This window comes from Vulpes vulpes, chromosome 14, assembly GCF_048418805.1.
Source record: "Vulpes vulpes isolate BD-2025 chromosome 14, VulVul3, whole genome shotgun sequence".
Classification (NCBI taxonomy): Eukaryota; Metazoa; Chordata; class Mammalia; order Carnivora; family Canidae; genus Vulpes; species Vulpes vulpes.
In genome coordinates this window covers 25,497,121-25,524,230 of record NC_132793.1, presented here as the reverse complement: position 1 = coordinate 25,524,230, position 27,110 = coordinate 25,497,121, and the positions used below count along the sequence as shown (strand labels likewise).

Genomic DNA, 27,110 nt, shown 5'->3' with positions numbered 1-27,110 from the left:
CCCTATATTGTATTTATTCATCAGTTGATGATGATCATTTGGGTTGTTTCCCCTCCTGAGCTGTTACGAATAATGCTACTTTGAACATTCCTATACAAGTGTTTGTGTGGGCCTATGTTTTCATTTCTCTTGGGCATAAATCTAAAGGGTATATGCTGTAGAGCACAATTCTTGGGTTGTATATGGTTCCTCTCTTTAACCTTTTGCAGAACCACCGGACTGTTTTCTAAAGTGGCTGCACCGTAACACATTCCCATCAGCAGCATGTATGAGAGTTCTGATTTCACCAATTATTGAGTGCTTAGCTTCCTAGAATGGGGATCTGTGTAGATAACCCTATGTATTTCATATTTCAGATGTTGGTAACAGGCAAGTGGAGACTTGCACTAAGCATTTGGTTTTGGGGATGAACGTATACTAGAGATCATCCAGGAGAAGTGCCTGTACTTGGGGGTGAAAGGCCTTATGGTTATTGAACTGTTTGGGGTGTCAGAAAGATCAGATATTTCTAAACTTGGCATAATATATGGCTTTACAAAATAATTGCTAAATAAATGATTAAAATCATGAACGATAAATTTACCTCAAGATAGCCCATTCTCAATTATTCTTGATTGTTTTAACTTTACTCCTTTTTCCTTAACTTTGTCAGCTTTTGGCTCTGCTCACAGAGAAGTCTGTAAGTCCTAGTCAGGGCGCTGCTTTCCTCTCCTAACCCTCCTAAACACCTTCTAAAAGGTGAGCAATATGCGGGTTTTGAGGTCATTAGTGGTAAGAGCAGTCTCTACCACCCTTTTCTTCCCAAGCCAAGGAGTTTGAGGTTCTAAGATGGGGGGCATCTTACTTTCCAGATGGGAAACCTTGGGTATCTGGCAGCATCTGGGACCATGAGCTCGCTCCTGGCATGAAGTTTGCCTTTGCTTCACGAAGTTGCCCTGTTTGTGGATTTGGTTGGAGCTAGGTTAAGATAGTCTTCGCCAGAATGACTGCGTCTCTTTCAGATGGTAGTCTTTTTTACCCCAGCGGAAAAAAGACCTCACAGAGGGAGTCCTTTCCAGCACAAAAGATGGTGGCTAAAATTGGTACTTAACTCTGCTGCCAGGTTAAAAACCACTTTGGGCAAACATGGGAATGTTGTCTTGCATGCTGGGCTCTCTACAGGAGGTCTCTTCACTGCATAGCTGTGGAGGGCAGTTGGTCACAGCCTCCTCTTGTCTGGTGGGTTTTTTTTTGTCTTGAAATTTCTCCTCTTAAAGAAAGCTCTGCTCCTCTCTCAGCTCCACAGAGGCCCATTGCAACACACAGAACTACTGCAACCCCTAAGGCTGGCCCGGGTGTGGTGCGAAAGAATCCTGGTGTGGGCAACGGGGATGATGAAGCAGCTGAATTGATGCAGCAGGTAGGCACCTCCTCTGTCTAAGATCAAAGACTGAAGTTTCTTCAGGAGAAAGAATGCTTGGCAACACTGTTGCAGGGAAGGCCTGCCTGTCTTTGTAGGAAGGCCTGCCTTGTCCCTCTGCTGAAGCGGTCCTCATTATGTGTGAGCACTTTGAGTGCTGTGTGGGGAGTGGGAATGTGGAAGTGCAGGTGGAAGAGAGGGATCAGGTGTTTCTAAGATCTATTAGTGTGACAGAAACCAATGTCTTTGGAAACCCACCCATAGTAGAACCCTGTTGAAGGTCTCTGAAACACTGTCAGGGTTCTCTGGGATTCAGAGAGTGTCTCTTGACGTTTGTCTCTGACGAAAGATAAAGAAAAGTTCCTTTCTAAATAGTAAGGAAAAAAGAAGATTCCATAGTTTCTGTACTGAAATTGTGGGTCATTGGAGATGCAAGTTAGAGTGGAACTGGCATGGAAAGCCTGTTATTGATCTTCTGTTCTTACTAGTTCAGTCATTTGAAACATACTCTTTAGAATTAGTTAAATATCCTGATGGTACACATCAGAGGTTTCTATGGATCTGAACAAAATTTAGACTTTATTTTTTTCTTAAAGATTTTATTTATTTGACAGAGCACAAGCAGAGGGAAGTGGCAGGCAGAGGGAGAGGGAGAAGCAGGCTATCTGCATAGCATGGTGCCTGATGTGGGGCTTAATCCCAGGACGCTGGGATCATGACCTCGGCTGAAGGTAGACACACAACTGACTGAGCCACCCAGGCACCCAAAATTTAGACATTTTTGCACCAGTCCTTATAGTTTTGTTCTTTTGTTTTTAGGTGATTCTCTTGATTAATACCAGTTTTTTTTGTTTTTGTTTTTGTTTTTTAAGATTTTAATCATGAGAGACACAGAGAGAGGCAGAGACACAGGCAGAGGGAGAAGCAGGCTCCATGCAGGAAGCCTGATGTGGGACTCAATCCCGGGTCTCCAGGATCATGCCTTAGGCTGAAGGCGGCCCTAAACCACTAAACAGCCTGGGGTGCCCCTAATTCCAGTTCTTTTTTTTTTTTTTTAAGATTTTATTTATTTATTCATGGGAGACAGAGAGAGGCAGAGACACAGGCAGAGGGAGAAGCAGGCTCCATATGGGGAGCCAGACATGGGACTTGATCCCGGATCTCCAGGGTCACAGTCTGGGCTTAAGGCAGCACTAAACCTCTGAGCTACCTGGGCTGCCCCTAATTCCAGTTTTAAAATCGGGGGATGCTCTATGATTTCTGTGTGTTTGGGTTTGAATCCTTTCACTTTCTTTTTTCTTTTTTTTTTTTTTTTTTAATTTTTATTTATTTATGATAGTCAAAGAGAGAGAGAGAGAGAGAGAGGCAGAGACACAGGCAGAGGGAGAAGCAGGCTCCATGCACCAGGAGCCCGATGTGGGATTCGATCCCGGGTCTCCAGGATCGTGCCCTGGGCCAAAGGCAGGCGCCAAACCGCTGCGCCACCCAGGGATCCCTCCTTTCACTTTCTTGAAAGCCAAGTCCTAAAACCTGGGGGCAGAGGCCTCACTTGAACCTGGAACCTCTCATAACAACCCAAGCCCTACTCCTCAGAGATCAGGATATAAGAGCCTTGCCAGAGATCACGTTTTTTTGTTTTTGTTTTTCCCAATTTTTGATTTGTGTGTGCCCTGTGCTTCTAGGTGCCGTGGGGATGTCAGGTGACTGGGTCATCATCCCTATTAGTGTGGCTGCTTTGCGTACCCTCTTAGAACTGTCACTGTGAAGTACAGAAGTCCTGGAGAATAAGGAGACTTCCCTGCTAACTGTTGGTTTCTAGGCAAGGATGTACACAGGAAGCAGTCTCAGGGAAAAACAGTGTTGCCAATGCCTGGGCTGGGTGGCTAGCCCAGGGTTGATCTTGGAATCTCTGGGAAAAGATGTGGCAGGTTCTGTGGGACTGCTGCTCTTGGCACAGGTAGTGTCCTGTGTGATGGGGCACAGGCTTTGGGTTGTAGAGATTTGGGGACTTTCCTAGCTCTGCCACTTCTACTTGGGGCAAGTCAGTTAACCTCTCTAAACTTAACTGTGTTGTGTGAAGTTGAGCAGATTATATGAGCTATTATTTGGGTCCCTGGAGTGGTGTCTAGGATAAATGGTGAAAATAGCAATGGATAAGACAGTTGTGATTATTATAGTTCTTGTCCATGGTCTTAATAGAACAAAATAGATTCTGAAGTGTCTTTTTAAAAGCTCACAGGTGTCAGATTGTCTTGACAAATGTTAATAAAAACAAAAATAATTGACATTTTTAGAGTGGTGGTTTGCCATAGCTTTAGTGAGTACTTCAATTTCACTTTTGCATTAGTCTGTGAGGTCTCACAGATAGTTACAGTGTGGTGGGGGAGGTTAAATGACCTGCCCTGAGAGTTGAGTCAGCTGCCCCCATCCTGCTCTCTGGAGTACTTGGGCTTGTGCAGGGTTTCCATTTTGTTTTCTCTTTAATATGAAGGATTTTTTAGGACCTCTCCAGGTTGCCAGAATTCTTACCTGTAACACCCTGTTACTAACTTCCTTGGCTCATTTACTGATCTGTCTGGCCCCTTGGAAGTATTTGAATTTGTGGCCCTTAGCAAAGGTGTGGAAGTCTAGGGAACATGACTGCAATGTGGGAAATAGAGCCAGACAGGCTTCTTGGGGCAAGAGGACAGCAGTGTATTCTCATAGATTACCTACTGGTATCCATTTCCTTAGGAGATCTGCAACAATTCTGCATTCCTAAGACATCCTGGAGAAGTTTACTTTTAGTTGATTTGGTCCAGAGCAGTTCAAAAGAGAACGTAAACCAGAGATGTGAGGCACATACATAATTTAAATTTTTTTACTAGGGATGTTAAAACAGTGAAAAGAAATACATGAAATTTCTTCTAATAACCCATTACATGTATCCAAAGTGTTACCATTTTAACATGTTATCAATACAAATCATCATCAATGAGATATTTTATGTTTGAAGACCGTACTAGGTCATTGAAATCCTGTGTATATTTAATATTTACTGCCTGTCTCAATTGCATTGGCCACTTTTCAAGTACTCAAATAGCCATTTGTATGGGCCAGTGCAGGTCCAAAGCATTCTTCTTGGGTTTCCTAAGTTATAGCTATTACTTTACTGCAAGAGAAGTTTTAAGAGTGACATTGATTACTAGCCACAGAGTTTTAATAACCTCAAAGGGTAAACAAGCCGGGAGTGAAAGCCAGTGACTTCTTAGTGTGTACTAATTATTTCCTGTGGATACCTACTTAATGAGTTATGTCATGGAGGAATGCTGCTTTGGCCTCACAGGGATGCCCAAAAGGCTGGGTTCTGGTGCCCTTGATGATGTGTAGGTCCAAGAAAGTTTGACTGGGTTTATGAGGGAGGCACTAGTGAGCCATGGGTGATGGACTCCAAGGTGTAGCATACCTTTTGAAGGTCTTTTGACTTCCTTTCCCTCCTGAGTCACTAATGTGATTAGAAGGCCTCTTCCCTAGCTCTTAGATCTTAGAACTGAAGATTTAAGGCAACTTCCTACTGCTGGGGTCAGTCAGCTCTTGTCCATCCCCCCCTCCCCTTTTTAAAAATTTTTTTATTTTATTTTTTTTAAAGATTTTATTTATTCGTAGAAACACACACACACACACACACACACACACACACACACACACAGAGACAGGCAGACAGACAGACGGAGAAGCAGGCTCCATACAGGAAGCCCGACGTGGGACTCAATCCCGGGTCTCCAGGATCACACCCCAGGCTGCAGGCGGTGCTAAACTGCTGCGCCACGGGGGCTGCCCCCCCTTCCCCTTTTTTTAAAGAGTTACTTGTTTTAGTGAGAGAGAGAATGTGAGCTGCTAAGTGTGGAACCTGACTGGGGGTGACTCGATCTCATGTCCCTGAAACCATGACCTGAGCTGAAATCAAGAGTCAAACACTTAATTGAACCACCTAGGTGCCCCAGGTTTTACCTTTCCATCCCCTCGTCCACTTTGGTGCCGAGAGTTTAAAGAAGCAACAGCAGCAGTAAAATCAGGTTTGGGGAGAAGGAGAGGCAATAGATGATTTAGCTTTGCTGGCTACTAGGTGATGCTAGTATTTCATTGAAATTCTCAGTTATTTTTAAAAGTGATTTCTGTGGGGGATGCTTGGGTGGTTCAGTGGTTGAGCGTCTGCCTTTGGCTCAGGTTGTGATCCCGGGATCGAGTCCTGCATCAGGCTCCCCATAGGGAACCTGGTTCTCCCTCTGCCAGTGTCTCTGCCTCTGTCTCCCGTAAATAAAATCTTAAAAAAAAAAAAAAAAGTGATTTCTGTGGTTGATAAAGGAATAATTGAAAGACTGTTTTCATCAGGCCTTTGATGATGAACATTGAAATTAAGTAATTGACAGAATGGCCCTTGTGGTTCTGGACACCTTTTCTCATTGCTGGATGCTTCTCGACTACAACTTATGAAGGGGGAGTTTTCCACCTTGGGACAGGACTTGATCCCTTTGGGTATATCTGGCTTCTTTGCGAGGCTGTGGGGGAACTAAAGAAGCTATTTGTCTCAGTTTTTGCCTTTAGTTCAGACGGCTGGACTTACATGTCTGTGGTGCCTCTCAGGCACTCAGAATTCCCTGCTGCCTGAATTGTTCTCAGTAGCTGCACTTTTGATTTCCTTGCTTGGCCTTGCCTGTGGCCCCAGCCTGTGTGTCCCATAACTATTTTATGCTGCGTGGTATGCCATGTAATTTGCATTTGTAATTGAGAGTTAAATCAAATTCACATGTCATAGAGTTGAATGTCTTGGCATGAAGATGTGCACTATGCTTAAAATGGCCATGAGAAGTCTTAGGACATTTATTAATCTTGGCTAGATAGAGACCCGGCCTAAGCACTGAGATTTATTTCCTTGTTGGCCTTTTGTGAGAATTAGAGCCCCTCAGCTGGATGCCTGGAGAATCCTGCAGCACATGTGGTGAGCTGGCGAAATGCTTGCTGGAGCTAGCAGTGGAACGGGCTGTGCTGGGTCTGCTCCCTGCTTCTGTGTCTTCTCTCCCTTTTGAAACTCTCTTGGGAGAGAGACAGGTGCCAGGACTCTTTCCTCTCCTTTTGAATAATGAATTGCTCCTCCCATCCCTAGGATATGGTAGCCTCTGGAGAATCATTGAGTTCTCCATGCCTGGGCCACTGTCACTTCTAGTTGTTTTTGACTAGCGTAGTCATTTTTAGTCAGTAGTCTTCTTCTGCCTTGCCATTTCTGCCCCGCTTCTCTGGACCAGACCCTTTTTTTCCATTGACCTCCACGTGTAGAAAGACCTGGATTTCACTGACCAGTGCCCTGGTGAGAACTCAGTTGATGCTTGTCAGCCACTTTGTTGGGCAGGTTGTGGATTCTGCTTTTGTATTTGTCTCAGGATCCCAAAGTTTTCTTTCCTTGATCTATTCTTAGTTCCTCATGATTTCTGGTGTAACCTGCCTCTTCCTGGGAGATATTGTAGTCAAGGTGGCCACGTTATTTTATCTGGAGTGAAAGAAAACTGGTATTAAACTAAAGTGGGTTTTGGTCCATGTTAGTGAGTGTGATGGAAGACCATGTCTCCTTTCAGCTTAGCAGTTTGTCTGATATGTTGTTGGTACATGAATGCTTAGTATCTTATCCTTTTTAATGTCTTACGCAGGTCAATGTATTGAAACTTACCGTCGAAGACTTGGAGAAAGAGAGAGATTTCTACTTTGGAAAGCTAAGAAACATTGAATTGATTTGCCAGGAGAACGAAGGGGAAAACAACCCTGTATTGCAGAGGATCGTGGACATTCTCTATGCCACAGATGTATGTGTTGACGCGAGGATATTTTCTTGCCATTTTGCCATCTAAAACAGTAAATTTTATCTGGTTGGTTTCAGCACTCAGTGCTGGTGCTCCTCATGTTCTAGGATAGCATTCATCAAAAGACTTTGACTTCTGAAAGTCAGCCAGAAGGCACCTCTGCTCAGCCTCAGCCTCTGCCTTGAGGCCTGTGAGCCTTTGAGGCAGGAATAGGACAAGGAGGTGGCTGGCTTGCACTGCTTCTGTGGTTTATGGCCACTGATAAGTGATGAGTGCCACCAAATGCTCTTAACCCCACCATCCCTCTACCCCTGCAACTTGGACCTCTCATCCTGATGTGCTGTCTCCCATTTTATCAGGGCCCCAGGCATGATATGGCCCCTTTCGGATGTCCCCTGCCCATGGCTGTATCTCTGTTCCTCCTCCTCAGGAGTGTGCCTGGTTCCCATTTCTTCATAGTACTTTATGGTCAAGTTTCTTGGGATCCATGTATGTTATTACACAGCAGAATCTGGTGATACTAATCATGACATGCTAGCTGATCAGGGAAGACTAATTTTTTTCCTACATTTAGGATTTGGTATCTTTCTATGTCCAATATTTAATGGCTTTACTTATTTATAAATCTGCATACCTAATAAGGTCTGTACCATCAAGTTGCAGTGTATGTCTGTTTTATAGTGTGTATAGCAGTATACAAATACAAGGTAATACTAATATTGGCATTAACACTGTTCTCTAAGTCTACCAAGTAAATTTCAGGGGATGAAGACAGATGACTGAAAAGATGATACTTTGGTCCATAAATTCTTATTCTGGGCTTGCTCTATGCTAGCTTCAGTGAAAACAAAGATGATGAAGATGCAGAGGCCCTTGGTCTGGTCTGAGTATTATCTTAATGGAGTCTTAAGTAAATTCAGCTGTGGAGATTTAGTTAAAAATAAGATGGTGATTGAAGGAGAGGTCTGATTTTTATGGTGATATAGCCATTATTATGCAAGAATGCCCTGGAGTGAGCATTAGTGGTAACCTCAAATCTGCTGTATTTCCATGCCACTAATGTTGGGTCAGTCTTGGAGGTTACTATAAGTATTGTGAGTATTTTAGGTAAACCCACAACACCCACAGTGGCATGCATGGTCCTGAAGTGCTGTCAAAGAAATGCATAAAAGAAAAGTTGGCTGCATAGACAGCTTATTGAGAAGAGATGATATGGTACTGAACTTTCATGGTGACATCAGAGGTTTTTGAGGGTACATTTTCTTTTTTTTAAACAAACTTACTGAGATAGAATTGACATAATGGACTGTACACATTTAAGTACAATATAATATGTGATATCATCACCATAATGAAGACATAATTAAGAAATCAGCTTGTGCTCAGTTTCTTTTTTTTTAATATTTTATTTATTTATTCATAGAGACAGAGAGAGAGAGAGGCAGAGACACAGGCAGAGGGAGAAGCAGGCATCATACAGAGAGCCTGACATGGGACTCGATCCCAGGTCTCCAGGATCATGCCCTGGGCTGCAGGCAGCGCTAAACCACTGCACCACCGGGGCTGCCCTTGTGCTCAGTTTTTGACTGTTGTGAGATGTGTTTCCATGCCTAATAAAGTAGTGGTCATGTGGCCTTGTAGTATTAAACGATAAGGGTGTGGTAGAGATGGGAAGAGTCACTGACTTGAAGAGACTGTTAATATGAGACAAGTGACATCACAGTAACTAATCCTTCATTTGGTGCTGAGTAATAGCTTTCCCCTCTCGTTTTCCCATTTTAGGAAGGCTTTGTGATACCTGATGAAGGGGGCCCACAGGAGGACCAAGAAGAGTATTAACAGCCTGGACCAGCAAAGCAACATCCGAATTCTTCACTCCAAATCATGTGCTTAACTGTAAAATATCCCCTTTTATTATTCTTAGAGGACTCACTGGTTTCTTTTCATGAGCAAACAGTACCTCTTCTTAAAGTGCACTTTGCAGAAGTTTCACCCCTTTTCCAATGAGTTTGAGTTAGGAGCTTTTACCCTGTAGCAGAGCAGTATTAACATCTAGTTGGGTCACCTGGGGAACAGAGAGGCTGACCATGGGGGCTCACTGTGTGGATGCTGGTAACACTCACTGCTGGAGAAGGTGCTTTTATGTCATACACTGAGGTGGAGTCCTCAGTAGAGAAATGTAAAGACTGATTTGAATTTTAAGCTAATGTGAAATCTTGGCAGAGAACGTTTTAATAAATAAATGCCTTAAGAGTATTTAAAATATGCTTCCATATTTCAAAATATAAAATGTACCATGACAGGAGATGTTACATGTTTGACAAGGTGTCTGGGAAGGAAGGGCCAGACCTCTGGACCTTTGGAATCTGCTGTTCACAGGCCTTGCAGGGCTGCTTGAATCCTCAAAGACCTAGACCTTGGCTCAAAAGGGAAGTTTAAAAAGTTGCTCTGTAAAGCCATTTGGTGTCCTTGACCAATCGTATCCCTCCTCTAAGAAGCAAGAGGCATTGTTGCCTGGATGAATAGAGGGCACGTTTCAGCCCTGAGATGTTGAAGAGCTTGAATTTCATTGAACATTTCTCTGACGATTTTTCCAGTTATCCCTGAAATTTCTATGTATTGTGTTTTTGGGAAATGAGGTGTGTCCAGTTTCTAAATCTAACAACTACTTTTGGGGACTTGCCCACATCTCTGGGATTTGAATGGGGGTCATGTCCCATTTTACTGTCTTTTAAGTTTACATTGAACATGTTTCTCTTCTCTGCTCCCTGTGCCCACTGGGGACTCCTCTTTGGCTCCTTAAAGTTTGCTGCTTAGAGTGTAAGTTCAGCAGGCAGGTGGTCACGCTGCAAGTCTTTCTGGACCTCTGGCAAAGGGAGTGACCAGTGAAGGCCATCGCTACCTTAGGATCTGCAAGGCTGGGTGTTCTCGGTACCTGCTGTCCACCACCCTCCACTGTTATCGGAATACTTTGCCAGTGCACTAATCTCTTTGGAGATAAAATTCGTTAGCGTGTTACTAAATGTTAATTTTCTTTTGCAGAAGATACAGTACCGTGTCTGAATTAATTATTAATATTTAAAATATTTCATTCCTTAACTCTTCCTCATTGCTTTGCCCCTAGCCTATTCAGTTCCTTTGTTTGGCAGAATTCTGCAAAATGTGTGTCACCCACTACTGAGATTGTTCAGCCCCTGATGTATTTGTATTGATTTGTTCCTGGTGGTAGCTTGTCCTAAAATGTGTGTAGAAAGCAGATATTTTATGATAAAATTGTTGTGTAGTGCATGCTCTGTGTGGAATTCAGAGGAAAACCCAGATTCAGTGATTAACAATGCCAAAAAAATGCAAGTAACTAGCCATTGTTCAAATAACAGTGGTGCTATTTCTCTTTTGTGGCCTTTTAGACTTTTGTTGCCCTAAAATACCATTTTATTGGGAACCCATTTTCCACCTGGTCTTTCTTGACAGGGTTTTTTTCTACTTTAAACAGTTTCTAAATAAAATTCTGTATTTCAAGAGTGTCATGTCTTCTGAAATTTGTCTTGCCCTGGGTATATTCTTTTAGGTTCAAATGGTAAGGTACTGATTCTTCTCTCTTAAATTCAGACTGATCTTTTCAGTCTTTCACTGTTTTTTTTTTTTTTTTTTTTTAATGTACTTATTTCTAAGCCCATTCCTTTTTTCTCTGTTCTTCATATTTCATTTCTCAGCCTCCTGCTGTTAGACGTTCTCATGTTACTGTGAGAGGTCTTTGAGAAGTCTAAGGCTTGGCCCCGCTGCCTTGAAGCCTTTTCAGGTGGCTTCCTCCTGAGAACTACAGCAGGACAGTGCTTGCTGGATACCATGGGGAGATAGTCCCCCCCCCCCCCCGAAAGTATGTTTCAAAGGCAGTTAATAGTCTGACACTATGAAATAACCTGAAATTACCATCTTCCCCTCCCTTTTAAAATTCTATGCCGTAAGAAATGAGTTCAAAAGGAGACTTGCTGCCATTTTCAGTATGAAAAGAAGTTAAATGGGTAGGAATTGGTTTTCTATATAATTTTTAGGGTTCTTATTACAATTATGGATACTCTGTAAACCCAACTTGATTTTTGCCTAGGGTTAAATCCACAAAACTTCCTCTAGAAATTAATGGTACTATACCTTCCGTGAAGTGTTGTGCACCTTCAGAAGGAATTTGACACCCCATGTGTTGGTGATCTACAGAGGATACACCTCCAGGCGTGCTTGGAGTTGGTGAAGATACCATGGGGTAATGTCACCTGAAAAATTACCTTGGAAGGAGTGAAGCTGATCCTGTGTGTACTTCTAAGTCTATTGACCTTGTTCTTTAGGCTGAGCCCTATAAAGTCTTGATAAGACTAGTTCAGGGTAGGTCACTGGTGCACTTAACTTGAGGAAGCTGCTTGGTTTGCTTGGCAAGTTCTCTGTTGCTTGAGGAGTGGTAAACATGGGTCTTCTGGCTGGATTGGGATTTATGGTTCAGTCAGGCTGGTGTTCCTCAAGCTATTGGGCTTTAGAATCACCTGGGGAACTTGACTGACATAATCTATTTCTAAAGTCCATCTCTAGAAATTGAGTCAGGGGATTGAAAATCTGCATTTTACTTTGTAGCTCAGGTGACCTGGGCTTAATGTAACCCTCATACTTGTATGTTGTATAACATACATGCCTGCATGTTCAAGTCTAATTCTGATGGGGAAACATCAGATTTGAGTTCTTGCAGGTCCATCCTAACTTTGACTTCCAAGCTATGTGATCTCTCTTGTTCTGAGCTGCCAAATGGGGATGGATGCTGCCTGAAGTGCCTCCCTCACTGGGTACTTGTGATCAGAGTGAGCTGATAGAAAAAGCAGCCACAATGTTAGGAAGCCGAGCATAAGTTCTTCAGATCCAGCGGACATTCTCTAGAATTTCTAGATCAGAAGAGTTTAGAACAGTTTTTGTATGGACCTCTGGCAAAGAGAGTGACCAGTGAAGGCCATCACTACCTTAGGATCTGCAAGGCTGGGTGTTCTTGGTGCCTGCTGTCCACCATGCAGGAGGGTATGCATAAGATAGGCTTCCAGTACTTTGTAAAATAAGTAACAAGTTCTTTTATTGTTTCTTTTTCAGCTTGGTGGTGGTATTGAATCTAGCTCTTTGAGGTTTTCAGACTATGATTTTCATCCAGTTTCCTGAGGGAAATTGAAGTATAAATGCACATTTCACCATTTTCTTTGAAATGAAAATTCAGTGATTCAGTAACTCAAATTCATTGATTTAAAAACTTGTATTTTCTTCAAGGTGTACTCTCTAGAAAATAATACGGTGTTGGGCAGGAAGCAGCTTTGTTATAACAGAGTGACTCTATAGAGTTTTTCTTTAAGTAGTATTTTACAAGGTTTGATATGAGGAGCTCCTTTTGTGATGTTTACCACAGTTCACCACAGTACACAAACACAGCCTAGTCTTTAAGCCTGATGAACCTAATGAGATTAGTGCAGGTGATCCAAATCTGGCTGATGTCAACAGAGAGTGGAACTCGAGGTAATCACTCTGAACCACACTGACCCTGAGCCTGTGGTCAGTATTGATGTAAAATTTAGGATGATGTCATACTTTTGACATACTTTCACACAGTGCAGATTAGCCATCAAAGCCTAGAACTTTGTAGATGGTATCGAGAGAGATTTAGAACTGCATAGTGATCTGTCAGCAGCTTGCAGGTCTGTCAGATGTCTTACCTTAAAATTTTTTAAAAATTCCCCCCTTATGCTGATTTATTGGAGTTACTTTCCTTAGTCTACAGGCATTGTTGGTAAGTAAGGGTAAGCTGCGTGCAGGCAGGAGGAAGAGGAGGAAGAGGAATTTATTTACTGAGGTCTTCAACTTTCAGTTCTGGTTGTAGAATGAGATTTGGGAAGTGCGATTTAGCCCATCTGGGTAAGTCTTAACAGAGCTGGCTTTATGGTTCTAGCTTCTAGAGGGGGCAGAGATGAGGTTCTAAGATTCAGTCTTAATGCATGACTCATTGCAGTGTAGACTATTAAGTCCAGGGTCAAGCATACAAGTGGGTAGACTGAATGTATGAAGGGGGTGTGTGGCTAGAGTCCTTCTCTGACCTTTACCAAAATGAATGAAGGAATTAGTGCTGTGGTCAGGAGGCCAGGGACCAGGAGTCGAGACCACCGTCCTCCTCCATGCCCTGTGTCCTGGGTTTGCAGAGTAGTTTTTCTTTGGCTCATTGGGGAGTGGAGCAGGGATGGTTTCTCCAAGATCTCTTCTGGACCAGAGAGAGTTACTTAGGTCTGTGAAAAGCTGATATACTGGATCTGAAAAGAATGTAGGAATGCCTCTTTCTGGCAAATATTACCCCTGGGGCCAGTTTTCATCAGGACAGGGATAGCTTTGATTCAGGGAGAAGCACAGTGTTTCTCAGCATCAGCGACATACATTTTGCATGTGAAAGTTTGAAAAAATTCTCAATAATGATGAAATTGTAAAGTGTACAACTTCTGTGCTCTAAGAGAATTTTTGACTCTTGAGGTGCCAGGGTGGCTGAGTTGGTTAAGCATCCAACCTCTGACTTCAGCTCAGGTCTTTTTCTTTTTTTTTTAAGAGAGGGAGAGAGAGAACTATGGGGAGGGGGTGGAGGGAGAGGGAGAGAATCCCAAGCAGGCTCCATGCCCAGTGTGGAGCCCATTGTGGAGCCCAACATGGGGCTCCATCTCACAACCCTGAGATCATGACCTGAACCAAAACCAAGAGTTGGACCTAACTGACTGAGTCACCCAGGTGCCCCTCAGCTCAGGTATTGATCTCAAGGTTGCCTACTTAAAAAATTTTGACTCTTGGGCAGCCCGGGTGGCTCAGCAGTTTAGCGCTGCCTTCAGCCCAGGGCCTGATCCTGGAGACCTGGGATCGAGTCCCACATTGGGCTCCCTGCATGGAGCCTGCTTCTCCCTCTGCCTGTGTCTCTGCCTCTCTCTCTCTCTGTGTCTCTCATGAATAAATAAAATCTTGAAAAAAATTTTTTTTGGCTCTAAAAGAAGGAGCTTTGACAGAAGACCAAGTGGTTCAACCTGTGTCTGGCTGCAAGCTGCAAGGAGAGCTTTGGTAATAGAGTAGTCCCCCTTTACCTGCAGATGATACATTTCCAGGGCCCACAGTGGATGCCTGAAACAGTGGCTCGTACCGATCCCTAGATATACTACGTTTTTTCCTATACAGACATACTTAAAATAAAATAATTTGTAATTAGGCATAGCAAGAAATTAGCAACAACTGAAAACAGAATAATTAGAACAGTATAAATCCTAAAAGTTAAATGAATGTGGTCTCTCAGTATCTTAATGTACGATATTCCTCCTCCTCTTGATGTGATGATGAAATGCCTACATGTGGAGGTGAAGTCAGATGAATGATGTGGGCACTGTGACCTAGTGTTAGGCTCCTGTTGACCTTCTGCACATACATAAGGAGGTGGAGCATCTGCTTCTGGGCCGCAGAGACTGCAGAGTGAATCCCAGGGAAGGGGGCCTGCTGTAGCCATGTAGACAAGACTTGACACGCCGCACTGGGATCATCCGTGGCTTACCCTATTGGGGCTTGAGTGACCTGTGGGTTCCTTTCTGCCCTTGCTTGCTTGCCAGTAGTTTTATCATGTTCCTATAATTCATAGTTCTCATAGTGGGGCCCCATTGGTAGATTTTGAAGTAGTTCCAGTGATTTTAAGGTCTGTCATACTTTATGGTTATTTGGATTTTAGCATTCTAAAGGTTTATAATCCAATACTGCCTTTTGGGGGGCATTTTACGTTTTTCTACAAAATGATGTGAGTTAAACATGTAATTATATATATAGACTGCTGTTTTTAGCTTAAAATTTAAATTCTGCATGGTTGAATGAACTATTTGTGTTTTTTACAAGTAGCTGTGGGCTATCCTAGCTTCCTCTATGTGCACCTCCCTCCCTATTAATTTTAAAGGCTGAGAGAAGAAATGATTCAATGTTGAATGAAATAAAAAATTTTTAAAATTTCCTCAGGATTTCTAATTCTGTGATTTAATATTTCCCCCCCTAGTTTTGTTTTGTTTTGTTTTTTAGATTTTATTTATTTATGAGAATACACAGAGAGGAGAGAGTCAGAGACGCAGGCAGAGGGAGAAGCAGGCTCCATGCAGGGAGCTCGACGTGGGATCACGCCCTGGGCTGAAAGTGGCGCTAAACCGCCGAGCCACCCGGGCTGCCCTCCCCCCTAGTTTTTAAGACGTATTTCTGTTTCGAGGGAGGAGGTGGGTAAGTAGTAACTGACCACATTGAGAATCTGTCTTTTTTCTTGAAACAAGGTATTCTGTGAAGTCTTTGGCATTTGAACCTGCTTTTTCTTAGTGTGGTATGGATAGGAAGAGCATTGTTTTATTTATTTTTAAACTTTTAAAAAGATTTATTTATTTTAGGGATACCTGGGTGGTCTGTGGTTGGTTGACCATCTGCCTTCGGCTCAGGGCATGATCCGGGATCAAGTCCCCCCCTAGGCTGTCTTGTGGGGAGCCTGCTTCTCCCTCTGCCTATGTCTGTCTGTCTGTCTGTCTCTCTCATGAATAAATAAATCTTTAAAAAAAAGATTTATTTATTTTAGAGTGTGAGAGGGTGGAGAGGAGTCAGAAGGAGAGAACTCTAAGCTGACCCCTTGCTAAGATCGCCTCGGGACTCACCACAGGGCTCAACGGGGGCTTTGATCTCAAGACCCATGAGATCATGACCAGAGCTGAATCAAAGAGTTGGATACTTAACTGAGCCACCCAGGCACCCCAGGAAGAGCATTGTTTGCAATGTCACATGAGTGGGAGGAGTAGTTGACCTCAACTGAAAGTATGATCTTGATACTAATCTTTAGGGTCCTCTCCAGTTCCAGCATTCACTGACTTCCCTCTTTTTAATTCATGTTTGAAAAGGAAAAGCCTCTCTTGGCTGTCAATTTGCATCTGAAAATTGTTGACAAATTATATAAAGCTGAGAAGGATACGAGTTGTGGTTTTTCTTTATTGAGGAATAATTGACACATAGAATAGAAGTTTTAATGTTTTAAAACCCACAATGGTAGAACTAGAGAGGACACTGTTGACCTCGCTGCTGAGTGGAATGGAGGTGCCATCCCTGGAGCAGTTTTCTTGATCTGTCATTGCAGCCCTGGCTCCTTCTGGCAGCATCCCTGGCATCTCTTGCTGTTAGGGACCAGAAACTCCTTAGGATTGACAGGGCGTGCTGAACTAGTCTCAGGTAGGAGGACTTGAGCTTTTTTCCATGTATTTGTAAAGAAGTTGGTCTAAGATTTTACTTCTTTAATTTTTTTTTTTTTTTTTTTTTTAGATTTTATTAGAGCACGCATGAGCTCGTGCAAGCATGAGCAGAGTGGGGAGGGGCAGAGGGAGAGGGAGGACCAGACTCCCTGCTGAGTGGGAGCTCTACTTGGGGGCTGGATCCCAGGGTCCTGGGATCATGACCTGAGCCGAAGGCAGATGCTTCACTGAATGAGTCACCCAGGCACACCCCTAGGATATTTTACTTTGGAACATCTCTCCCACTTCTGTTTTTAGTTTTTTGGGTTTGTTTTGTTTTGTCTTGGTTGAGTAGATGGTCATATTTTCACTTTTTTCAGGTGGGAGTTTTCTGAATCTTCTTTACCAAAAGAGTGGATTGCATCTTAATATTTCCCTCCTTTTCTCATGTTTCTTCCCGGGGAAGGAGAAATATATTTATTATGACAGAATTTAGCATATTTTAGGCCCATATTGGAAAACTGACAAGTATAGGAACTGCTATATGTAGAAATGGTAACATTGGTTTGGAAAATGAAAGTCAAAAAATGAGTGGGAAACAGATGAGGGGTCATTAGCCTTGTTTTCTTTTTCCAGTAAATCCTTCTAGTATTAATACCTAGTTTAAAAAATACCTAGTTTAATAAAACTGATTTTAAAGATCTGCACCTTTTATGACATTTCATTGAACCACTTTTAATGTTGTGACAAAAGTGTGTCTCCATTACTGATGAAATGGGAGCAGACTTTTTTGTATGTTGTCTTTGTGGTACAGATCTGGGGAGAATGTCTTATTTGGTGGTAATATTTTAGTAACCTCTAGGTCACGAAATATGATTTAGTTTGGGTATCTTTAAAGCTGGAATCTATATCCCTGGTTGAAATCTTCCTAAGAGATTTACCTTTGACCAGGTCAGCCTGTTGTGTTTTGCCATGGACCAAGATGAACAGTGCTGCATCTAGTCCAGGCCTTTCTTAGGTTAGATTGAAGGACCCCCATCCACAATGCTCTTAGAGCCTTTCTCTTATCACAGAATTGGAGTTTACATGGAGGACAGGGTAGAGAGCTGCTGTGCCTTCCTATTTCCCAACTCTGGGGGCCAGTTGGCCTTTTGGTTTTTTTGTTGGTGCTGACACCCTTTTTTGGTTTTGGTGAATCCTGCTTTTTCATAAAGCTCCCTGGCATTTTCTACAGTTTGTGTGAGAGATGGGCACTGTGCTATATATGTCTTATGGGCCATTTTGTACTCATACTTGTCCTGGCTGTGTGTGCTGTAGCTCATGTCATCGCTGTAAGTTCAACTTTGTCAATAAAGAGAATGTCTCAAATTGGATGAAAGATGGCTGTGTGGTATGGTTTGTGGGATGGATTCCGATGTTCTGTTTTGTGTTCTGCACATGGAATTATCTCATTTTCCTCATTCTAAACTTGGCCAACTGACTAGTCAGGTGGAAGCCCTTGGAGTTCCACAATGACTTCACAGAGGAGCTAGTTTGGACTCAGGGACACCTGCCAAGATGTCTCAGTTGAGATGGAAGTCGAAAACCAATATATTTCTGTCAAAAATAGCCAGCAAGGTTACTTGGGAAGAACAGCTTGGGTCAGGGTGAGTGAGGGTTTTGGGTTAAAGTTGTCTCCCCAAGATTGGACATGTGGGTCCTGAGATACGTTTGCCTGCAACCAAAGGCTGAACAAGAGGGCATCTAGTAACTGTTTCCAGGACAGCTGGAATGCGTTTGGTCTTAAGTCATCTGCCCATGATTTCTTACAAACTAATTCCTCAAACCAGTGACTCTCTTCCCATCCCTAGCATGCTCCCCTAGTGGCTGTCCCATCAACCTTCGCCTGTTTCCAGGTTTGTGTCCTGCCCCACGCCTCCACTTCTCCCAGAACCAGTAAATGTGAGGGAGTAGATAAAGGCCAATGGGGATGATGTCTCCCCATCTTAACCTGTTCTCTAATGCTAAATAGAAATGTAATTTTTTTCTAAGATTTTATTTATTCATGAGCGAGCACGAGCAGGGGGGAACGGCAGAGGGAGAAGCAGACTCCCCACCAGACAGGGAGCCCGATGTGAGACTCGATCCCAACACCCTGAGATCATGGTTTTAGCTGAAGGCAGATAGTTAACCATCTGAGCCACCCAGGTGCCCCTAGAAATTTAATTCTACATCTCAGTTCCCCCCCACCCCCTTCAGGAGTAGAGGGCTAATACGTCTCTCTGCTTCTTATTCTTACTCTTGGCTCTTTCTTGGATGTCTCTTGTCCTCAACCAGTATTTTTAAACTTGTTTCAGTCCATAGACATACACAGAGAAGTGTGTTTTGATGAGATACATACTTATCACTTAGGAAACTTAGTAATTGGAAATAATTAAAAATATTTAAGTAGTTTTAGGAATAATTATAAAGAACTCCCCTTTGTCCAGATTGACTAATTGTAAACACTTTGCTTTATCATTCTATATGTGTGTTGAACATCTGAGAATAAATTATGTCGTGCCTCTTTGCCCTGAAATACTCGTGTGTATTTCCTAAGAACAAGGACTTTCTCATGGGACTCCTGGGTGGCTCAGTGGTTGGATCTGCCTTTGGCTCAGGTCATGATCCTGGGGTTCCCGGATCCAGTCCTGCATCAGGCGCCCCCCATGGGGAGCCGCCTTCTCCCTCTGCTGATGTCTCTGCCTCTCTCTCTCTGCCTCTCATGAATAAATGGTAAAATCTTAAAAACAAAACAAAACAAAAACAAGGACCTTCTCTCTTAAAACCACAGTACAGTAGTCAAAAGCAGGAAACAACATTAATCCAATTATTAACTAAGAATATAGAGTCCATGTTCATATTTCACCAGTGGTCCTTCTAATAGTCCTTAGAGCCCCCTCTTCACCTCCTAGCTCCCACAGCTCTAAATCCTGGAGTTCTCCTGCCCAAAGTGCTTTGAATCTGATTCTCTGTGGCCTGTTGCCCAGTGCATCATTTTTGAGGGCAGCCCACTAGGTTTGAGGTGGCCATGGAACAGTGGAGGTAAGGTGTCTTGTTGACTTGCCACCAGCCACAAGCCACTTAATCAGGGTGAATCAGGTGTGCTGGGCGGGCAGAGGACTTGGGGGCTGGCTCTCTCCGCACTGTCAAATTCTGGCACTTAGCTGAGAAGTTAAGGAATTCTAAATCTGAACCTGGTTTTCCAGGTTGTTATGGAATGTATTTGTCAAGGTAGCAGAATAGAGTGTGTTTTATTTAATAGTATATTGATTTCTAAGTACTTAAAAAGACTTGCTGTGTGGACCTATATTCTCTCTTTCTCTTTTTTTTTTATTCTCTTATTCTCAGCCCCATAATCGTTAAATGTAGTCCTGTTTACAATTATGTGTATGTATGTGTGTATACATTCACACATGTTCTTGTGTGTGTAAATACATACCTATCTGTCATTTGTTCATAAAAATTGTTATACTGTGCACTCTTTTTTGCGTCTTATTAGTATTTATTAGCACCTTATGGAAATCCCTGCTAGTCATCTGCTAAAGGCAAGATTCATCCTTTAGGGTGCTTGGGGGGATGTTCTGAGTGTAGGTGTATTGATGCACTCATCCATTCCTCTTCCATAGCCATTTACCTTATTTTTTTTTTTCTGCTATGAATGCTGCTGCAGCAACCACTCCTGCCCCGTGGTCTTTCACAGAAGAGTGATGTAAATCGCTAACCACCACTTGATCTACTCCACCAAAATAAATCCTAAGGATTGCCATGAGTGTTTTCTTAATTAAAAACGGAGCAACGGGGCAGCCCAGGCTCAGTGGTTTAGCGCCGCCCTCAGCCCAGGGTGTGATCCTGGAGACCCGGGATCGAGTCCCACGTCAGGCTACCTGCGTGAGGCCTGCTTATCGCTCTGCTTGTGTCTCTGCCTCTCTCTCTCTCTCTCTCTCCCTCTCTGTGTCTCTCATGAATAAATAAGTAAAAAAAAAAAAAAAAAAAAAAAAAAAGGCAATGTGGGGCACTTGGGTGGCTCAGTCAGTTAAGTGTCTGCCTTTGGCTCAGGTCATGATCCCAGGGTTTGGGGATAGAGCCCTGCATCAGGCTCCTTGCATAGCAGGGGTCTGCCTCTCCCTCTTTCTCTCTCTCTCTCTCTCTCTCTCTCTCTCTCCATGTAAAATACATAAAATAAATAAATATCTTTTAAAAAATTGGAGAAATGCATAATTTAGACTATAAAAATCCCCCATAATCTCACCTACTCGAGATATCCACCATTAAATTTGGAGTGCATTTTTCCAGACATCTTTCTATGTCTGTGCCAACATATACATACATAATATTCTTAACAGAAGCAGACCTATCAGTCCATTCCTGCAGCCTTTTTCCTCTGTGACCTTTAATGGCCATGTTTAGGGACCTTGTATTTTTCTTACCATCTTGGTCCACTGAGGCATCTCTTCCTCCTGTCTTTTGTATGTTTCCCCTTTCTATTCCCTAAATGTAGCCAATTGTCAGTTTCAGACCCCCATATTTCCTGGTATTTGTTTCTCCTTTTTAATTGGACAGCCCAGCATCACATGCATGAAGCCACTTTCTCTCCTTGCTGCCTTTCCTGGAAATGTTCTTGGCATTTCCCTTAGTTACCCTGGTTTTTGGCTTTCAAATCTCCTTTCCTTTGGCTCTTTTCTCTCCTTTGCTTTTTATATCTGAGCTGTTGCCAAGACAACTTAGGTTGGGACACTGTTGGCCAGTCTTCAATCTTCCCTCCACTTATGCGATAAATTTCCATAATTGCCCTTCATCCTGCTCAGACTCCCTGGCGAAATACTGGAGATTCTACATTCTTTTTTTTTTTTTCTTTCTTTTTTTTTTTAGATTTTATTTATTCATTTGACACACAGAGAGTACAAGCAGGGAGAAGGATGGAGGGAGAGGGAGAAGCAGACTCCCCGCTGAGCAGGGATCCTGACACGGGGCTCCATCTCAGCATCCTGGGATCATGACCCAAGCTGAAGGCAGATGTTCAAACTACTGACGCACCCAGGCGCCCTGAGATTGTACATTTTGCTTCCGTTTTTCTTTCATCTCTTCTCTCCCACTATTCCTCTCCTCCACGCACCTCTAGGAGCCCTTTGTCAAGCCAAGCTGGTTCATTGGCTGATGAACTGAGCCTTTTGGGGCTTGACTCTATCCTGGTCATTCCCCTGCCATCCTAAAGTGCTCTTTGGGTTCTTGCTGGCTAGACAATTTGGCACTCCAGTAATCCTAACAAAGTGCTAGCTTCCATCTTACATGGAGGAGCCACTGACCCAGCAGAAATCCGCCCTTTCTAACCTCAGAGGAGGCCTCCGTGGGCCAGACCTGTCCCACACTCTCATGTGATGCCATATTGCAGTGAGGAGGGTTCTGTCCTCCCTCCAGGCACACTGGAGGGCAGGTCGGGGGTGTATGCAGTGCCAAGTGGGGCCAGCCTTCCCCACCTCTGGACCTTGTGTCTGACTCCGTGGACGTGTGCCTGCCCGATATGTGAACTGTAGTAGATCTTCTAACTGCATGGCCACCTAAGCCCCTCCGAATTTTGTACAAAGTGTGGCCTGCTTTAGGAAGCCTCTGGCATTCACTTGAGAGGCCTCAGGGCTTCAGTAGGACAACTCCTCCTCATCAGGGAAATGAAGGCTCACAGGGACTGGCTTGGGAAACCTTCCTGGGGAGGAGCTCCTAGGGGAAAAGGGTTGCTCATCAAATGCGTGCTGGGGGTATCTGTGGGTCAAGGCAGCACCCCCCTACCCGACCCTAACTTCTTTTCCACCCTCTTGGGAGGAACCTAGCTAGCTCAGCCTCTCATATGTTCGTAGAAGGTTGGAGTAAAGTGATCATGATTCCCTATTCTAGGTCAAAACCATCGTCTTCTGAGGACTTAAGAGAGAGCCCTCAGTCTCAAGAGGTAAGAAAACCATTAGAGGTTGGTGAAGGGGAGGGGCGTTCCAGAGCTGCCCAGATGTCGCTCATCAGCTCAGAAGTCTTATCAGTTATCAGTCTCTGCGCCAGGGTAACAAACTCAGATATTCACAAGGCCACGTAGGTAACTTACCTGTGCATGGCAGCAGGCAGGTTTTCCCTTTTAAAGCAGTATATTGGCCAGATACAACAAATCTGAGGCTACCAATTTGCAGTCTCTATAGGGACTATCCTTAATTTTGTCCAGCTAAGTTGTGGCAGTGGTGGGATAGGCTGTACAAATTACCATCATGCCTGAGATAAGTATTTAGTGTTTGTTGTATGCTTGGGGCTGGGAATAGAGGGATTATTAATACAAATTAAGATTAAATTCAGATAAACTAAATAATGCCCTTGCCTTCAAAGAGCTTACTAGGAGACCAGAGTAAACACAAGAGCCATCATTTAGTCTGTAACTACAGCCTGTGGAGCCTGCCAGTATATTTGGGGGTCATTTAGATACCACTGCAACCCTGCAAGGTGGGCACTACGGGTCTCTGTTTTGCAGATGAGAAATGCGACTCAGAGAAGTGATGTGATATGCCCAAGGTAAATTAGCTTGGAAGTAGGGAGCCAGGCAGAATTCTAACCCAGAACTCTTTACAGCCATGTGTTTCCCATCACACTGTTCTGTCTACACGTACAGACTGACATTCATGCATGTATGGCAGATGTGAACAGAGTTTAGGAGCATGGAGTTGGCAAGGATGATGGTCCCCTGAAAGTTCTGGAAAAACTCCTTAGAGGAAGTGTCATTTGAGCCAGGCTTTGAAGAGTGGGTAGGAGTTCACATCAAGGGGAAGTGATCTGCACTGCATAGAGGGAACATGTGAGTAAGAGTGGAATGCTTGCTGTGTTTGGGGAGGGTGGAGAGCATTTGGTGTGCCCAGACCATGGTGTGTGCAGTGAAACTAGAAAGATCAGGGTTACGATGCAAAGGGTTTTGAATGCCACACTCAAGAGTAGGGTGTGGCGGTAGTTGCCTGAAAAGTGTCAAGAGGTGGGGTAAAGGTATAATCAGATTTGCCTCCCAGAGGGTGATTGATCTCAATGTGGGGAGGGGGAGTGGAAAAGAACGCCAAACTCTAGTCCCAGTTTGGGAACATCCTTGTACTTGTTCCAGCACAAGGCCAGTGTTTGGGGTGGACCAGGAATGTAGGGGAGCACGGCTTATGTGTAGGAGAAGTATCACAGTAAGAATCAGCTGGAGGGACAGTAAGAGTGCATAGGAGAAGGGAAGAGCCAAAGATGGTACTGAGATGTCTAACCTGGGGCCTGCGTGGCTGCAGGAGTACAGACTAGCTCATACACTGGGCTCCAGGAAGGCCAGTCTTCACTATATTCACTCATGTATCCACAGTCTGTGGCACTCAACAAATGTGTGCAGACCATGAGAGAATGAATAGAATTCACTCACATGAGGATGAGCACGTTTGCTCATTTAGTGGGGTTGGACTGGGAGAGTGAGCCACCCAACTTCCACCTTGGTTTTGGCTTTTTGAACTAGTCTTTTTGAATGCCTAAGACTCAGTGCAGCACGTTTCAGTGAGCAACAAACACTCAATGGTTATCCCATGGTCCACTCCTTTTGAGGAAAGCAGCTTTTGATGACCTGAGCTTTTGGTGATCTGAAGAAGCATTGTGCTAAGTGTACGTAGGGCTACTGAGAGGAGGCATTCATTGTTGAGGTTGGGATAGGCTATGTGGGGGGTGTAGGGAGACAAGTGGGAAGAGGAAGCAGAATGTCCCTGTCAGGAGCTTTGATATGTGTGCAGATGATCTGATCTGACCCTGACTTAGGTAGGGGTCTGGGATGCTCCTGACCAAATCAAACTGGCTGGAGAAGATGGAGCTGGATTCCTTAGGGTCTTGAATTATCAGCACTGAAGACTGAAACAATATAGTTATAAATGGAAGCACCTTATAAATTGGAGTCCTGGTCTGTGTGAGATGAGACCTTGGCTGTGTCTGCTAATCTCGCTGAGCCTCAGTCATGGCATCTGCAAAAGGGGAACAGTAGCTCCCCAAAGTCAGGAGAGCTTTCTTGGTCTTCCTAGGTCTAAAAGTGGTTAAGATTTATTTGTTTGCCTCACTGTAACCCTGCATACCCTGTCCTCCCCCAAAGAGTCTTTATTTCAATAAGATGTGCTTAGAAGTGTTTAGCTCAGGAAATCAACCCTCTCCCTCCCCAGTTTTTGAAGTCTTCTTTGTTTCAGGCATCCACCCCAGGTGGATTCCAGAAGAATGAGGAGGTTCTTAGTTCCCCAGCATCAACTGTCACTCTTAGCCATCATGAGTCTCAACTGTTTACCCAGCTACACATGGTCAAGATGGAGAAAATGTTTGAGGATGATGTTGACTCGACTGGAGGTAAAGCTGCCTTGCAGGCTTAGTTTCTGGTTTTGGCACAGGGTAGGAACCAAAACCTGGGTGTGTGGAGGGTTCAGATTTGGCAACCAGTTTTTCATCCGGTATCTTTAAAATTTTAAGACTTTCTGTCATTATGTATATTGTAAGCATATCAGAAGCTATTTCATATCTAGAGAAACAATACCCCTAATCTAAGCACCCAGATGTAACCACTGTTAGCATTTCGGTATATTTTCTTCCAAACAACTTCATATGTATGGTTATCTATTGCTGTGTGACAATATTATTGTACACTTAGTGGCTTAAACCACACATTGATTATCTCATAGTTTCGGTGGGCCAGGCATCTGGACAAGGTTTAGCTGGTTCCTCTGCTTAAGGGTCTCACTAGGCTCAGTCTGTGGTATCATCTGCGGCTTGCCAGGGAAAGGATTGCTCCCAAGTCCACTCAGGTTGTCAGCAAGATTCAGTTCTTTGCAGCTGCAGGACTGAGGCTTCTATTTCTTCCTGGCCTTTGGCTGGCGACTGCTTTCAGCTCCTACAGCTGCCCACTGTTCCTGGCCACATGGGACTCACCAACATGGTGGATTTCAAGGCTCAGAGTAGCCATGAGATAGCAGCTCCAGCAAGATGTGTGCTACAATCTTGTAAGTATGTAGTTATGTACACATAACCCCATTCATCCTGTCACCTTTGCCATATTCTCTTGGTTAGAAGCGAGTCACGGGTTCTCCAGTCAGGAGGTGGAGATCACAGGAGGGCATGAACAGCAGGAGGCGGACACCACCTTAAGTATGTCTGCCACAGGTGGCTGTGTGTTTTCACATGTTTGTAATTGCCTTACACAGGTAACTTCAGATCCTTCTCTTCTTAATGTATAATACCTTAAGGGCTTCTACATATTGCTGTGTTATCTTCCAAACCATCATTACTAATGAATGCAAGTATTCTACTTGGGGACTGAGCCATTCCCCTATAGTTGGATATTTAGGTTTTACTGCGTTTATTTTTTTTAAAAGATTTTATTTATTTATTTATTTATTTATTTATTTATTTATTTATTCATTCATTCATTCATTTATCTATCTAAATATCTATTTATTTATTTATTACATAGAAAGAGAGAGGCAGAGACATAGGCAGAGGGAGAAGCAGGCTTCATGCAGGGAGCCTGATTGGGACTCTATCCCAGAACTCCAGGATCACGCCCTGAGCCGAAAACAGACGCTCAACCGCTGAGCCACCCAGGCATCCAGGTTTTACTGCTTTAAATAACATGATGAAGAATATCCTTTGTACCAGACTTTTCTGTCTTTTAGAGCTTAATTTTTTTCTTGGGGATGGTACACATAAAGCCAAATAATAGGTAAAGGCATCTTTGTTTATATCCACCAGACTGAGTACCAGCTCTGGGGCATAGCTCCTTGTCACATTAATTTGAGTTTTACAACCATACTGTGATGTGGGCTGGAAAGGATAACAAATCCTCAGTTCACAGATGAACAAAGTGAGAGCAGGAAGGGATGGTGTGTGTCTGAAGATGAGATGGCTCCTAACTAAAGTTATTTGGTATTGGTGTTTGACACCTGGGAGTCTTGGAGGACCCAGATGTGCCAGTTGTGGCCACAATTTTTATTGTGTTTATGTTTTGAGTAGGCAGTGTATTCAGGCAGTTCAAAAGTCAAAAGGTACTTTTCCCATGATACTTTTTTGAGAGAACAAATGTCTCCTTCAGCCCAACCCGAGCTGCCCAGTTCCATTCCTCAAGTAGTTACTTACTGCTTTTAGTCATCTGTGATCTGGAGAAACACAGACACACATGTGGTCACTTCCCTTTTGTATGCAGTGGCAGCCTGCCATCCACACTGTTCTGTGCCTTGCTTTCTTTTCCTCAGCTTTATTGAGCTATAGTTGACAAGTAAATGTGTAACCATGCTGATTCGATATCTGTATACATTTAGAATGGATCCCCACAATTGTCTACTCCTGCTTTTAAGAAAAATAATTTTTATCAAGTTTCCCCTTTTGATTTTTTACCTAATTTGTCCTGAAACCTTTTCAGATCAATGTAAAAAGAGCTTCCTCATTAAAACAAACAAACAACAAGCCAGATTTTAAATGGAGGAAAGGAAAATTTACTATGTATTTTTGGTACATTGGTACTTTCTCAAAAATCTTTTGAAGATGTGGATCATGGGGGTATCTGGGTGGCTCAGTCGGTTAAGCATC

The 27,110-nt window shown here is 43.4% G+C and overlaps 2 protein-coding genes across 6 annotated transcripts in view; both read left to right on the top strand.

Moving 5' to 3' along the window:
• MAPRE1 (microtubule associated protein RP/EB family member 1) overlaps positions 1 to 10,749 on the top strand; it is a 33,243-nt gene extending 22,494 nt beyond the window's left edge. For 4 of the 5 annotated variants that reach the window (XM_072736116.1, XM_072736117.1, XM_026009894.2 and 1 more), the window contains exons 5-7: positions 1,278 to 1,399; positions 7,081 to 7,233; positions 9,013 to 10,749. In XM_072736116.1, coding sequence (XP_072592217.1) covers positions 1,278 to 1,399; positions 7,081 to 7,233; positions 9,013 to 9,069 — 332 coding nt within the window. In that variant the 3' untranslated portion in view covers positions 9,070 to 10,749. The remainder of the gene's footprint in view (positions 1 to 1,277; positions 1,400 to 7,080; positions 7,234 to 9,012) is intronic. The other variant, XM_072736118.1, reaches the window with a different exon arrangement.
• An 11,763-nt stretch (positions 10,750 to 22,512) lies between these two features.
• The window catches only part of EFCAB8 (EF-hand calcium binding domain 8), a 62,378-nt gene continuing 57,780 nt past the window's right edge, over positions 22,513 to 27,110 (top strand). Inside the window, exons 1-2 of the mRNA XM_072735154.1 lie at positions 22,513 to 22,563; positions 24,665 to 24,881. Coding sequence (XP_072591255.1) covers positions 22,513 to 22,563; positions 24,665 to 24,881 — 268 coding nt within the window. The remainder of the gene's footprint in view (positions 22,564 to 24,664; positions 24,882 to 27,110) is intronic.